The sequence below is a fragment of the Euprymna scolopes genome, chromosome 43, assembly GCF_053919585.1.
Source record: "Euprymna scolopes isolate OS-2025 chromosome 43, ASM5391958v1, whole genome shotgun sequence".
In the NCBI taxonomy this organism is placed as follows: domain Eukaryota; kingdom Metazoa; phylum Mollusca; class Cephalopoda; order Sepiida; family Sepiolidae; genus Euprymna; species Euprymna scolopes.
The window spans coordinates 60,379,401-60,394,979 of record NC_136524.1 but is presented as its reverse complement, the minus strand read 5'-3'; the positions used below and the strand labels follow the sequence as shown (position 1 = coordinate 60,394,979).

The 15,579-nt window shown below is 37.5% G+C and overlaps 1 protein-coding gene across 7 annotated transcripts in view; it reads right to left on the bottom strand.

The window, feature by feature from the left end:
• Positions 1–1,836, bottom strand: part of LOC145268357 (oxysterol-binding protein 1-like) — a 273,488-nt gene extending 271,652 nt beyond the window's left edge. For 4 of the 7 annotated variants that reach the window (XM_080123882.1, XM_080123884.1, XM_080123885.1 and 1 more), the window contains exon 1: positions 1,403–1,677. In XM_080123882.1, coding sequence (XP_079980008.1) covers positions 1,403–1,530 — 128 coding nt within the window. In that variant the 5' untranslated portion in view covers positions 1,531–1,677. Of the gene's footprint in view, positions 1–1,402 lie in introns of all 7 variants that reach the window. The other 3 variants (XM_080123886.1, XM_080123889.1, XM_080123883.1) reach the window with 3 other exon arrangements.
• Positions 1,837–15,579: the final 13,743 nt, after the last annotated feature.

Genomic DNA, 15,579 nt, shown 5'->3' with positions numbered 1-15,579 from the left:
GATGAAGAGGAAACGACAACGGAGTTTTCGTTATATATATATATATATATTCATAAAATCGGGTGTTTTGACCTCTGTTGAGAAATAGGCCCAAAACGTTAGCATTTAATCATTTAGATTGTAATAAAAGCAAACTAACATTATTGGTGCCTATGCATCTATGTTACCGCGATATTTTTTAAATAGTATTTGAGTTAAATTCAATGTTTACGTAAAAAAAAAAAAAAAAATCTCCACCTCATGCTAAGAATGGTTTTCTAAATGTCATTATTTCAGTGTAGTAACATAGATGCATAAGTACGAAATTACCTTACGGGTACGTATATTTCAAATATGTATAGTTACACACACACACACACACATAATATTTGTTCACCGTTTCCTAACAAACATGTAGGAATTCTCTCCATATATACATGAGTATGTTCAAGTTGTGTACTTTGTTATGGCGTCCAAAGTAACGTCACACAATTCGATCGGTGTCAAAGCAAAAAATGCACCCTGTTATTTTCGCCCAAAAGCGAAAAAAAAAAAAAAAAAAAAAAGGATAACTTTTGGCACTTATGTATTTTAACATTCTCGTGCAAATTGAGTAAGACTTTCATAACATGGCGAGGGAAGAGGGCTTTGTTAACTCGTCCCTTGGCGCGGACGGAACTTAAAAACAAAACAAAAAAATGCGTTAAACTTAACAAGTGCTTAAGTTAACTTTAATAGAAACAAACAAAAAAGCTTTGCGGTTGGTTTATTATTATTTTTTTTTTTTTAGTAAATACGAAAAACAAATTTTTCGGATCATTTCATTAGGATCCGAAGTGTGTTTCAAAAACATTTACTTCTTAAAAAAAAAAAAAAAAAAAAAAAAAAAAAAAATTAAATAGAAAATATAGACGCAAGACAATTTCTTGGACCCAGTTCTGTGTTAGGTACAACATCATTGAGATTTAATTTGTTATATATACAATTTGGTCGCCATAACGAAATGCACAACTTCAACAAAACAAAAACAGATGACATATTTCAGAGTAAAAACAAATATATATATATATATATATATATATATATATATGAAATTGGTTATTTCTTATTGAATTAAACCGGGTAAAGAGCAAGATCAGATGTTTTTTACGGGGTGCTTTTGCTTTACTAGGTAAGGGTCCACCTTAAAAGGGGCGAATAGCATAACACGCAAGCATTTCGAAATACTTGGTTATTTTAAATTTCTACATAACAAGGGCCATTCTCTTTGTCCTAACACCGGTGGAAATGTGTGACATCACATTTGGTCGCCAGGAAAGAGTGCAGAAATTCAACTCAACCAAATATTTTCGCTTGTTTTTCTTTTGCTTACGTATATGTTTTTTTTTTTTTCTTTTTTTTTTTTTCTTTTTGAAATTCTCACCTGTAGTAAGAAAGTAAGCCATCGTTTTGAAGCACGAACCATCGCCTTTGATAGCCCTTCAGGTAATTTGTCCACTTGTTCAACCAGCCTTTATATTGGTCAGTCTGGTGAAGCTTTGGATCAGACATACCCGCTGTTTATGGGGTCTCCCTCGCAAAGTTCATAGCCCGGAAGAACAGTGGGGTAACAGCAAGAAAGAGAGAGTCCCTCCAGAGAGAATAATATACCCCCTTCTTCTTTATTTCTCTCTCTTTCTTTCTTTCTCTCTTTCGTTTCCCTTCTCTCCTCAGAGGACGATTTCTATTTGTGGCGCTTACAAGAGGGCGGCGGCAAGAAATAAAAATAAAAAAAACATAATAATAATAATAATAATAATAATAAAAGATTAACACATCTCAACGCAACACCAAACCCTCTATTTAATATTACTGTATATCATAAACCCCTCCCATACTGTGCTTATCTCATTCACTCTCTGTTTCATTATAATGTCTCCTCTCTAATAGCTTCCTTTCGATCTCTCTCCAAAATGGCGGTCGGGACACGTCACACACACACGCACAGTAGCAGCAGCAGCGTTGTTACAAACAGCAGCAGGAGCAGCAACGGCGTTGTTACAACCAGCAGCGTCATTATTTTCCAGACCAGAAATATAAACATCTTTGAATTTTTTATCTAAGAAATCTTCTTAACAGCAATATATCTTCACAACCGCTACACCTAACGAATGAACACTAATGTTCCTGTTTTCAGTATTTACTTTAACTGTTTCTACGCAGAATTTTCCGTGTTTCATCCTCGTAAGAATGAGAACCTGGCGAATCCTTATTTCCTTAGGTCTTTAATATATACCATCTATAAACCAACTAACAAGTGATAACAGTAACACCAGTGTCCAAAATGTTTCGTTCTGTCTACATACAGAAGATCACTTTCACTTCAAAGTATTCCAGACGATGTACATACATCTGTTTTTTCCAAGTATTTGAATCTTACGATTGCATGTGTGTATAACGATTATATATATATATATATATATATATATATATATATATATATATATATATATATATATATATATTTGTATTGTATTGTATTGGTAGTAATTATTTGTTTGTTCAAAACAAAATATATAAGTGTGTCCACCAAAAGAGTGCTCAATGTTTAGACAGAGCCAAAATAAGTGAATTTAGTTTTCGCTGAAACATGTATGCTTATGTGTAGCCATTTGTTTGTAAACTAAATTCACTTATATATATATATATATATATATATATATATGTGTGTGTGTGTGTGTGTATTACGATTGTATACGTACATATGTATATATTACGATTATATATATGTTTATATATATATTACGATTTTATATATATGTGTGTGTATATATATATATATATTACGATTATATATATGTATATATATATATATATATATATATATATATATTTATAAAATAAAAAATGAAATTTAGTGGGACTCTTCTTACTGAAAGAACTTAAATACCACTTTAAACATATCCAAGGGGCCTTTATAGAGACGATGCCCTTTTTACTACAATAGCCAGGCCAAGAGAGTACAACGAAACAATTAAAAAATTACATAACTTCTTTAATAACTTTTGCCTTTCTATAATTATCGAACCAAACAAAAAACGTAAAATTTTCTAGACTTAATCTTAACACCGAAACCCATAGCCCTTATCATAAACCTAATCGTATGCTTCTATACATCCATAAATCTCATAACCACACCAATACAATTATAAAATCTATAGTACCATCAGTCTCTAGAAGAATTTCTGCTCTTTCTTTTGATAAAAAAAATTTTAATCAAAATGCTACTTTCTTCAATAATGCCTTATGGAACTCAGGACACAAGGAAAGATTAAATACAACAGTTATGCTCCTCCTGCAGGCCGCCTTAAATCTGTAATCACACACAATATGACTCGTAAGAAACCAGTTCAAATAACAAGATCTGCCGCTATCAATAACAATAAACAAGTCTACATATATAATCAAAGCCAAAATACTAATTGCAATACCTCTTAGCCACCCAGTCGCATCAGGAGAAAGAAAAATATTTGGTTTAATCCTCCATTTAGCCTAAATGTCAAAACTAATATACCTAAGGAATTCTTCAACATTGTACAAAACTCTTTCAAATACCCACACAGATATAGTTCTGTTTTCAATAAAAATTCAGTCAGGATTTCTTATTCAACAATGCCTAATTTAGCACAAAGAATCTTAACATCTAATAACAAAAAAATTAAATCAGCTCAAAACATCCCTTTCCCAATTAAACCCAAAACTAACTGTAATTGGAATAACAAACATCTTTGCCCACTCAATAATGATTGCATCCATAAAGATGTTATATATTCTTGCACAATTACTGAGCTCCCACGCAATCTTCCCATAACAGACGCTAATATTTCGTCTTCAAGTTATCTTTCTTCCCATCCTCCATCTGATATAGTTACTAATCCTATACACCACTCGAGCAGCCCCTCCATCTACACTCATACAACTAGTAATAATGATAATAATAATAATATTAATATTAATGAGAATAATAATATTTCTCCTAACAGTCATCCTAACACTAACAACACTCATTATCCCCTCCAAAATAGTCCTCATACAATCATTGTCCCACCATTTGTTGAACACTATGAACAAAATTCAAACCATTTAACTAATACAAATCAGCAAATTAATATTAATACAAGACCTCGAGCTTTTAATAAAGTACATACATATATCGGCGCTACTTAAACATTAATTAAGAAAAGAATATCAAACCACATTTCTTCTTTTAACAACCATAATTCTAATAATAACCAAGGAACATCTCTAACCACTTTAATTAAAAAACTTAACTTTAATAATACCCCCTTCTCAATCAAATGAACCATCTATATATATAAAAGCGAAAATGTATGTATCTATGTATGTATGTGTGCATATTTGTGTGTCTGCTAAAAACTTTCGGCAGACACGACGAAAATTCACAAACTCCGTATCATATCAAAGCCTCATCCTTCGCTCGAAAAATATCGAAAAATTGGCCAAAAACGTTTATTTTTTCATCACGAAATCGACAATTTTCAACAGGGGGTGTCACCAAAAACGGTCTTCTCGTGACGACGACCGGTTCTACGCTTGCGCCAGATGACGCCATGACCTGATTTACTTTAAATAGTTGAAAAACTAAACAAATTTCATGTACGTCGCGTTAGGTCAGTTGATTAGTGCGTTGGTTTATTATCTAAACGTTTTGGGTTTGAATCGTGGTGTGAGATGTCTTTTTTTTTTTTTTTAATTTAAATATTGAACCAGTGTTATTTAAGCCATTTTTCACGTAACGTTCGTTTTTCTGGGGTTTTTTTTACTTCGCTTATCCACTCCCGACCACACACCCAAAAACACTGGGTACCCACCGATTTTTAAAATTTTAATATCGAAAAAGGCTTATTTAAGCCATTTTTCACGTGTTCGTTTTCTGTTTTCATCGTTCAATTGCCTTACGTTAGTTTTTTTTAATGTTTTTCTTCAATGTTTTGATTACCCCCCCCACTTAATTAAAACGTTGTTTTCTTTTTTTACTTCGCTTATAACAAACAAACCTGGTCATTGACGTCGTCGTCGTTGTCGTCGTCGTAATGCTCGACGACTTCTGGGCGTGCACCTGTCAATTTGGTTCTTACTTAAATAAATTCAAACATCTGTCACTAACTCATTCTGGCTGGCTGATTTTATTTTCAAACTTCGTCTGAGGGCTTCGGGTTCAATCCCCTCCGCCCCCCGGTTTCTTTTTTATTTAACACCACACACACCTCCAAACACCCGGGCAATGCCGGGTACCCCCGCTAGTCATAAAAAAAGTTAAGTCTTATACTCCAGGCTCTAAGTCATGTTGCCTCTGCACAACCGAACTATAACTATAATTACTTCCCCTCAAAGTAACAATATAATAAATTCTATAAATGAACTGATCTCTTTCTGTGAATATAAGTCCAAATTTAATTATGGCAATTTTGAAATTACATAGTTATTACTTTTACCTTTTAGATAGATATATAATTTTTTCTTTAACTTTATCGTTTTTCTGCATACTTTCTTAATACTTTATAATTTAATAATCCTTTATTTTAATTCTTTATTTCTTCTTTGCTTGGCCGGTTTTTTATCTGCAATTTCTGTTTTAGTCTTAAAATATTCCTATCTATCTAATATATCAATCTACTCACACTTTCATATCTTGTATGCATATTTACTTATATTTTACTATATGCATTTACTTACTTACTTTCTTGCTTTTTCCTGAATTTGCAGATACCGGCCATCCTCTCCCCTTAAATAATTTTCATTTTTTATTTATTGTTTATTTATTATTTATTTTCTATTTATTTATTTATTTATTAATTAATTAATTTATTTATTTATTTTCCATTTAGTGTCTTTTAACAACTCGTGCTGACATTTCCTTAAGTAATATCCTGTACATTTCTGTCGACCTATATTATTTTGCCCTATATATTTTTTTTGCACCTTTTAATATTTCCTGTCTGGGTCATTTTGACATTTGTTTTTCTATTTTATATTTAATTCTATCATCATTTTTTTTCCTCTTCTTCTTCCCTGATCTTTCTTATTTATATTTATGTCTCGGCAGTAGTGTGAAAAGCATATCTTATTTTTCTTTTATTAATACTATTGGAATTTTTCCCCTTTTCTCTTGTACATTTGTGAATTATTCCATGGATTTCGGCCTTTGGATTATTTTGAACCATCTTCACATTACGGGATTTCCTTTGATTTTACTTTTGCAAATGGAAATTCAATTAACTTTCTTGAAGTTATATTTTTGGATTTTACCGTCTTTGGATTATTTATCTTTCACCAGACTATCCATTCACGTGTAATCATCTTTTTCTTCACCATATTCCCTCTGCTTGACTTTTTTGTTATCAAGTAAGATCTTTGATTTACTTGTTATTTCATCAAATACTTTTGTATGCAAAATCCGATCCCACATTTTGCTAATTCCTACCCTCTGATGAGAAGAAAAGTATTTCTTTGAAACTCCGGGGATTAAGGACTATCCACTTATCAAGTGTCTCCTTTTCAGATTTTTCAAAGTGTTTTTTAACATGTTTTATTAACTGTTTGCTCGTATGTATATATATATATATATATATATATATATATATATATATATATATATATATATATGTATATATCTATATATGTAAGATTGGAGGGGAGACTAAAACTTGCTGCTATGGTTTCAAATGATCTAAAACAACAGCAAGGAAGACTTGATTCCAAAGATTTCTCATGTTATATCTCCCCTCTTTTAGAAATAGGGTACGATAATGAATATCTACAGTATCAAATAATTCTTAAACACTGTGAAATTTACTTTATGTATGAAAACCAAAGAGGGGAAGTATAACATATGAGAAATATTTTGTATTAAGTCTCTCCTTGCTCTGATTTCAGATCATTGAAACCATAGCAGTCAGTTTTAGTTTACCCTCTATCAAGGCCAGAGGTATTAGAGAAATATCACATATTTTGTAATTCATATGCAAAATTAGGAAAACAAATGACTATGATTGAAACACTTTATGGTTGTAAAAGAGTTCCAAAAATAGGCTCTGGATGATGGATAATCCCCTTAATGTGCGACCTAAGGGCAAATGTCACATAGCCCACTACACAATTCAGGTCATTAACTTTCCAACAAGCATTCCTTTGAGAATTAGAACTTATAAAATTGACAAAAAAAGGTGGTATATCTATCTATCTATCTATCTATCTATCTCTTATATATATATATATATACCACCCACGGACTTTACATACACCGGACATACCAGCAACTTGGTTATAAATAATTATACATTGAGGTGAGGAAAGATAGACGAATAAAGGCTAGGCACTCCTCTACTCAAGCATACCCGTCTACATTTGTTTGTTTTTCTGTCTTTACTTTCATAATTCCGGTCTTTCTCCACATTGTCTTTGGCTTTTACAAAAAAATAAGATAAAATAAAATTATATATATATATATATATATATATATATATATATATATATATATATATATATATATATATGTGTATATATATATAGCCAGTAGAGTTTAGTTTCCTAGAAGTACATCCAATGAAACAACATGTGTCTACCAAAATAGTGCTCAATGAGTGAACAGAGCAGGTATATTAATTTTATTTATACAAACATTAATGGCTACATATGTGCATACATGTTTCTGTAATCAGACTCCAAGACAAAAAAACTAAATTCTCAAGTACCTTATGCTATAAAAACCAAAAGTTAGGTTGGATGGGGGGAAAGGGAAATGAAAAAGATGTTTATTATCTTCAAAGACCTCACTTGTCCTCTCACCGTTTTTTATGACTCCCACCCAGGTTGCATTCTAACTTGATAAACGAAATAGGAAAATGTATTTGGTGGAAATATCACTTTCGACGGTAATTCTTGGCCTGAAGACGTAATCCCCCAACGTGGGTGATTACAGAAACATGTATGCACATATGTAGCCATTAATGTTTGTATAAATAAAATTAATATATATATATATATATATATACTGGTAGCCAAATTGAATATTGAAATGCTTATATCTTTGGTCCTATGGGATGAAACTGCATGAAAATTTGGAGGCTTTTTGAAGATTATTATTATTTTATTTATTCAATTTTCACCCCAAACAAGGCACAGTACCACTTTCAAGAAGGAGGCTACTATCGGGGACATAAGTTCAGGGGTATTATGGCGGGAGATGAGCAGCAAGATGTCCGTTCACATTACACTTGAACTCCTGCATGTCAGTATAGTGGGGGAAGCAGAATCCTGGAAGAGAGTTCCAAAGTCTAAAAACTACTGGAGTAGAAGGGCTCCTTACACCTAGGGATCTCTACTGAAAGGGGTGGTATTTAGCTGTTTGTCGGGTCTGTCGGAGGTATTCAGGTCAAGGGGGTACAAGTGCTGTAGTTCATCAGAGCATTCACCATTAAAGTACTTATAGAACAGGCAGAGGGATGCAATATTTCGTCAATGGAACAGAGGGTGAAGCTTAGATGACAATTCAGGACCTATCAGGTTTGCAACTCTCTTTTGAACTCTGTCCAGGAGTGAGAGACTAGTAGCAGATGCACCAGCCCAAATGTGACAACAATACTCCATACATGGGCGAATGGTGGCCTTATAGAGGTACAGGATACTTTCAGGCATAAGTAGTTTTCTAGCATGGTAAAGAGAGCCCACCTTCTTCGCAACAGCCTTGGCAATGCTCTCAATGTATCTATTCCAGTTCACGATGACAATTGGTAAAAAACAACCTATATTTTCAAACCAATAAAATATGCCTAAATTTGCCTACATTTGTATATATAGTGTCCTGCAGACCAGCTTCAGTTTTGCTGCTTTGGTTGTTGTCTCCCCTGTGGCTTTGCCAGGCCAATAATATTACGATTACAAGAAAATATTATTGAGGTATATATTCTATAAAAATATTTCGAATTGTAGCAAATATTAAGATGATTAAAATTAAATTTTCACTTTTAGGGCATGTATATCATTAATCATTCCGAAACAAGAAGGTGTATTTAATTCATACTCGTAAGCTGTTTTTTTTTTATGTGTGTTTTTTTTATGTAGTCATCATCGGCGGTCACTCGTGTCCGAGTAAGACTGTCCTCAGTTGTGGTTTCTGTGGGTCCTCAGGTGAGCATAGAGCCCAATCCTAGACCCAATTTTTCTTGTGCAATTTGGGCAGATAAAGGTAGTGGTGGTGGGGTGGGGTTGGGCTTGTCTGGTTGATAATCTGTCCTTTCTGTGCTTGCGTTTATCCTCAGCAGCTTGATTTAGGTCACTGCTATAAAGCGCAGCACCTTCGTGGACAGCGCTCCTCCATGCCAACCTGCTCCCAGCCACATCCTCCCATGTCTCAAGCTCCATTTGAAACCGCTTTAGATTTACTTTGATGTTGTCCTTATACCTCATCTTTTGGCCACCCTGGGCACGCTTTCCCTCAACAAGCTGAGAGTAGAAAATCTGTTTTGGGAGGCGGAGATCCGGCATTCGGACAACATGACCAGTCCATCTGAGCTGGCGTTGAGCAACATTAGTGGTGATAGTAGGAATGTCAGCCTCACTCAGGATGCTGGTGTTGGTGCGTCGGTCCTTCCAACTAATTCTGAGGATTTTTCGGAGGCATCTTTGGTGGTACATCTCCAGGGTTTTTACTTGCCTCCTGTATGTAGTCCAGGTCTCCGATCCATAAAGAAGAGTGGGCAGCAAGACAGCTTTGTATACCATGATTTTGGTCTTTGCCAGAAGGTCATGGTTCTCAAATACTCTCTTCCTTAGCCTTGAGAAAGCCCCACTGGCACAGCTGAGACGGTGTTGTATTTCATCATCTATGTTGGCTTTTGATGATAGGATGCTGCCTAGGTATGGGAAGTGGTCCACATTTTCCAGTCTAGCATTGTCGATGGAGATGTTTGGGGGTGAGACTGGAGTACTGTTTGGTGGTGATTGATGGAGGATTTGAGTTTTTTTTATATTAATTGTTAGTCCTAGCTGTTTGTACGCCCTCATGAAGGCAATCAGTGTACACTGTAGGTCCTCTTCTGAGAGGGCTACAAGGGCGTTATCGTCTGCATACTGTAGCTCCATAATGGATATGGTGTTCGTTCGACCTTTGGCCCTAAATCTGTTGATGTTAAAAAGTCGCCCGTCAGTTCTGTACATAATCCAAACTCCACGTGAAAGATGTTTGTCCGTGAGATGGAGGATAGCAGTAATGAAGATGGAGAACAGGGTTGGGGCAATGACACATCCCTGTTTCACTCCATGTCAACCCTGAAGGGCTCTGTTTCATCTCCACTACTACTGAGGACTGTAGCTGACATATTGTCATGTAGCAGTCTCAGTACCTGAATGTACCTCTCTGGGCATCCAAACTTTGCAAGAACCAGCCAAAGGGCTTGACGGTTCACCGAGTCAAAGGCTTTAGTAAGGTCTATAAAAGCCATGTATAATGGTAAATTTTGCTCCCTGCACTTTTCTTGGAGTTGACGAGCAGTGAAGATCATGTCCATCGTGCCTCTATTTGGTCGAAAGCCACTTTGGGACTCGGGAAGGATGGTTTCTGCAAGGGGTGTAAGCCTGTTGGCCAAAGCCCGAGCTAGGGCTTTCCCTGTGGTAGAGAGGAGAGAAATGCCTCGGTAGTTCCCACAGTTTGCCTTCTTAAAGATGGAGACAACTAGGGCATCTCCTGAGCCTTCTTTAGCCTTGGCATGGGCAGCTCTTTTAACCTTGCAATTGATGTTATTCTGCCAGGTGATAAAAGTTTGTCTCTTGATGCCTATAAGCTGTTGGATTTCGGTATCGTTTTCATCGTACCAATCCTGATGTTTCCGCTTTTTCTATCCTAGGATGCTTATACTGGAGTTCATGATGGCAGAGAACACCTTGTCCCAGTGCTCTTCAGCATCATGCAGATACTGCTTGGGCAGGTCCGCGCTAAGAGCCGCCTGGAGGTGTTGTTGGTAGGTGATATCGCCCAGCTGCTCGATGTTGAGCTTTGGTCGGCTCTGTCTTTTTTGCATCCTTTGCTTCCGCATTAAATGGATAGACATGATGGAGTGAATAAGACGGTGGTCGGTCCAACAATTGTCTGTACTGGTCATTGCCCTGGTGTTCAGCACATCACAGCAGTCTTTGGCACGGACAATGACATAGTCAATGAGGTGCCTGATTTTACTTCGAGGGTGCATCCATGATGTTTTGAATGCGTTTTTTTGTCGGAAAAGTGTGTTCGTGATGATCAAGTTATGTTCTAAGCACTTTGTCAGAAGAAGTGTACCATTTGAGTTAATGCTGTCAACCCCCTCTCTTCCTCTTCAGTGCTGATGGTCTCGTCCCACTCTGGCATTGAAATCTCCAAGTAGGATTATCTTGTCTCCCTTGGGGACCCCGGATAAAATGGTGTCATGGTCAGCATAAAAGGTCTCCTTTATTTCATCATGTGCATCAAGCGTTGGAGCATACGCACTAATCACAGTGGCCATTTGGCTGCCCGCAAGCATCAGGCGCATGGTCATTAGACGTTCGTTGATGCCCACAGGGGGCTCATTGAGGTGGCGGATGAGGCTGTTCTTTATAGCAAAGCCCACGCCATGGATATGTGGCTCTTCTGCAGGCCTTCCTTTCCAAAAGGAGGTGTACCCGCCTTTCTCCTCCCTCAGCTGCCCGTCATCAGCCAGTCGGGGTTCAGAGAGCGCAGCTATGTCAATCTGGAACCTCCTTAGCTCTCTTGAGATAATGGCAGTTCTTCTTTCGGGTCGATCACTTGTTTTGTTGTCCATGAGGGTCCTCACATTCCAGGTTCAAAAATATAGGCATAGGTTTTCTTTCTTTTTCCGACTGCGTGGTGGTGATCCCTCTGGATGCGGTAGTCCAGACAGGGTTTTTTTGAGGCAGGCTATTTTTAGGGGTACCTTTTCTAACCCCCCTCCCCTACTGGGGTGAGCAGAGTGGATCCTAAACAGGGCTGCTCAGTCATGGATGCAGCTGCCGAAAAACTCTTTCTGCCTCGGTTCGTGAGGTTAGCGACTGAATCTGGCACCCACCGCCTATGTGCCAGGTTGTAGCTAGGAGCTGCCAGACTACACTGTCCTGCTCCCATCAGCACTTCCTGGTCGCCACAGGACTTTTTCTATCCGGGAATTAAGGGAGAGCTCTCTCTGCCTCAGTCTGGGAGCTTAATGACTAAAACTGTCACAAGACTTTTCCATCCATGATGTAAAGTAGGATGTGTTCCCTTTCGGGAGAACGTCTGCGTGTGATGTCTTTTAACATGGGGAGACTGATGCACCTGCAGCCACCACATGGCCCCTTGGCAGAGGAGGGCCTGATTCCAATGGCATGGAGAACCACGACGACTGGAGACCCTCTTCTGTTGCAGCCTTCATCCGCCTTCAGTGCCGTTGTGTCATTATTGTCATCATCTGCCGCATCAGCTGTTGAGGTCTTTTGGATCACTTTTTGTCTGGAACCTCCCCTTCAACCTTACCGCGATGGGTGGCCCTACCAGGAGCCTAGGCTCCGGACGGCATCGCTCTCAGGTTCATCGGAACACACAAGGTTCTCCACCACGACAAGGTGGTGATCCAGGGAGATCATATATATATATAAATATATATATTATGTCATATAGTCATATATATAGTATGATCATATAAATATATATAGTATGATCATATAAATATATATAGTATGTCATATAGTCATATATCTATATATATCATATATAAATATATATATGATCATATATAAATATAAATATATATAGTATGTCATATTAGTACGTCTGCACACATAAGTAAATACTTATGAGTGTGAATAAAAGATATCTTATGTATGTGTATATATATATATATATATATAGTCTTAGAAGTTTTTAAACCTTTAAAACTATCTAAAAAAGATAAGTCAAGTAATGCCCTGCAACACACACACACACACACACACATATATATATATATATATATATATATATATATATATATATATATATATATATATATATATATATATATGACGAGATCCCTGGCAACACCAGATGATCTTGCTTTTCAAATAGAGGAAGAGAAGAAGGGAGACAGATTTGGAATTATCTACATATCAAAAGAGATGGTCTTGTTTTTCAAATAGAGGAAGAGAGGGCAGAAGAGAGGGGTGTTAATGTTTGATTGGGACAAAACAAATGTCTATGGGATTTTGTCAGAAAGAGAAAAAACAAATAATAATTTGTTTATCTCATTTGCTGTTATCTATCAATAACGGAAAGGTTGTTTTTAAAATCTCTGTTGAGCGAGATGAAGAATAGGGGTCCATGGTGAGGGGTTGCCGCCAGGTATTGTTCGACCTGGGGTGACTAATCATGCCTAATTGGTAAAAAGTAAAAACCTCAGTGCAGGTGGGGGGTTAAGGTCTGGTAGAGATAAGCTCTAAGAGAAAGGAAAGAATAACTCCAAAAAGGTGGAAGGGGAACTTCTGATTTGATAAAAACGATTGACTTTTTAGAGTTAGAGTCCTTTTTACTAGCTGGCATCGAGGCGTCTACATCGCTCTCACCCCGCTGAGGGGGGGGGGCGAAACCCTCATGAGAGCTGTTGAAAGGCTCTTATTCTTAGCTGGGAAATTAATTGGAGGAGTAAGTTATGCCACCTTCATCATGAAGCTTGGATCAAAGAACTCGACTATAAACAAGTGTAAAACGATTTATGAATAATTATTTTGTTTCGCTATATAAAAATGTTCCAGAGTTTTTCCTTGTTTCTCGATTGTCGGCCTGAATGAGGATACAGTTTATTTCAGGTATGCCCTGACGCCAGATAATGAAAGAGATAGACTGGATCCAGCACAAAGCCAGAGTGACGACTGAAATCGACAATGTTGCCACACGGACTTAGGGTCATGCACATTTCGCGTGCCCTGAGCAGCAGAAAGATATTTTCCAGTGACCAGTGAGAGTCTGATCACTCTTGAGGGGTCTACCACTAGACAAGTAAGAATGTAGCCCTTTTGGGTTGCATCTATGGTCCTGTGAGCTGGGAGCGACGAACACGGCCAGAAGTACATCACAAGTATGTTCCCGTGAACCAGGATGGCGACGGATGCGGCCCGGCTCTCGGACAGAGAGGGGGTAGGGTTTTATATATATATATATATATATATATATATATATATATATATATATATCATTCAACCACGGTAGTGGTTGAATGATATATATATATATATATATAACAAAGCTCAGCTGACTGCACGAATAGAAACGGAACCCAACGGTCACTGTACTGATCGCCACGAACGTCAGAACCCGACTGCCTCGCACCTCCAATGGACCGATTTTTATTACTCAAGATGGCCTAGCTAATTTGCATCCCCGCGAGATCTCGCGCGATCCTGCGAGATTCCGTCTCTAATAAAAGCAGGCAGGCGCCATCTTGAAACTCTTTCTTCCGCTGCCCGACCACAGGATCAGCCACCACCCCACACGCCAGGCACACACGGACCCTCTTGCGCCGAGGGCTACGGTTAGTCTCACACTCATGTGTGTCATGATTAAGTTGTTGGAATCCATATTAAATAAAGTAGTAGTCAACCACCTCAACAGAAACAACCTTCTTAGTGACATGCAATATGGTTTCTGTTCTGCAAGATCTACAGCAGATGTGCTAACAGTTATATCACATAGGATTAGTGAATTTCTTGACAAAGGTTTCCTTTCCAGGGCAATTGCTCTTGACATATCCAACTTGGATTCCAAGGCCTTCGATAAGGTATGGCATAAGGGCCTACTTCACAAGATTTCCAGTTACGGTATTACTGAAAATTTTTCTCAGTCATTAAATCATTTCTCTCTGATAGGTTCATAAGAGTAGTGGTTGATGGGCAGAAATCAGAGGCCCACAGTATTAATGCTGGAGTCCCCCAGGGGTCTATCCTGGGCCCAACTCTCTTCCTGATCTACATCAATGATCTCCCAAAACACATACTTAAATCATTCGTTGATATCTTTGCTGATGACACGACCATCTATGGCAACACATCAAAGGCTGTAAGTGACAAAGTTCTCTCTTATTCTCTCTCCTCTGATCTTGAGCGCGTGGTACAATGGGGTAAGAGGTGGTTGGTCACTTTTAATGCATCCAAAACCAAGCTTCTATCTTTACATCATCAGCGCTCTGATCCCCATCTGGCATCAATTGAAATGGATGGCTCTCATCTTCGAAAGGCTCTATGTTTTGATAAGCTTCTGGGTTTGGCCTTTACTCCTGATCTGAAATGGAACACGTACATCAAATTTGTTGCCAAGAACGCTGGGAAAATAGTGGGATCCTTCTACCGCTCCAGAAGATATCTCACTACTGATGCAATTCTCTATCTGTATAAAAACCAAGTACATCCAAGGATGGAGTACTGCTGCCACATCTGGGCAGGAGCTGCTAAAAACAGCCTATCTTGCCTTGACAGAATACAAAATAGACTTTGTGGTTTAGTGGGGATGCCCTTTTCTCTTCCCTGCAACCTCTCTCCCACAGAAGAGACGTTGCGAGCCTG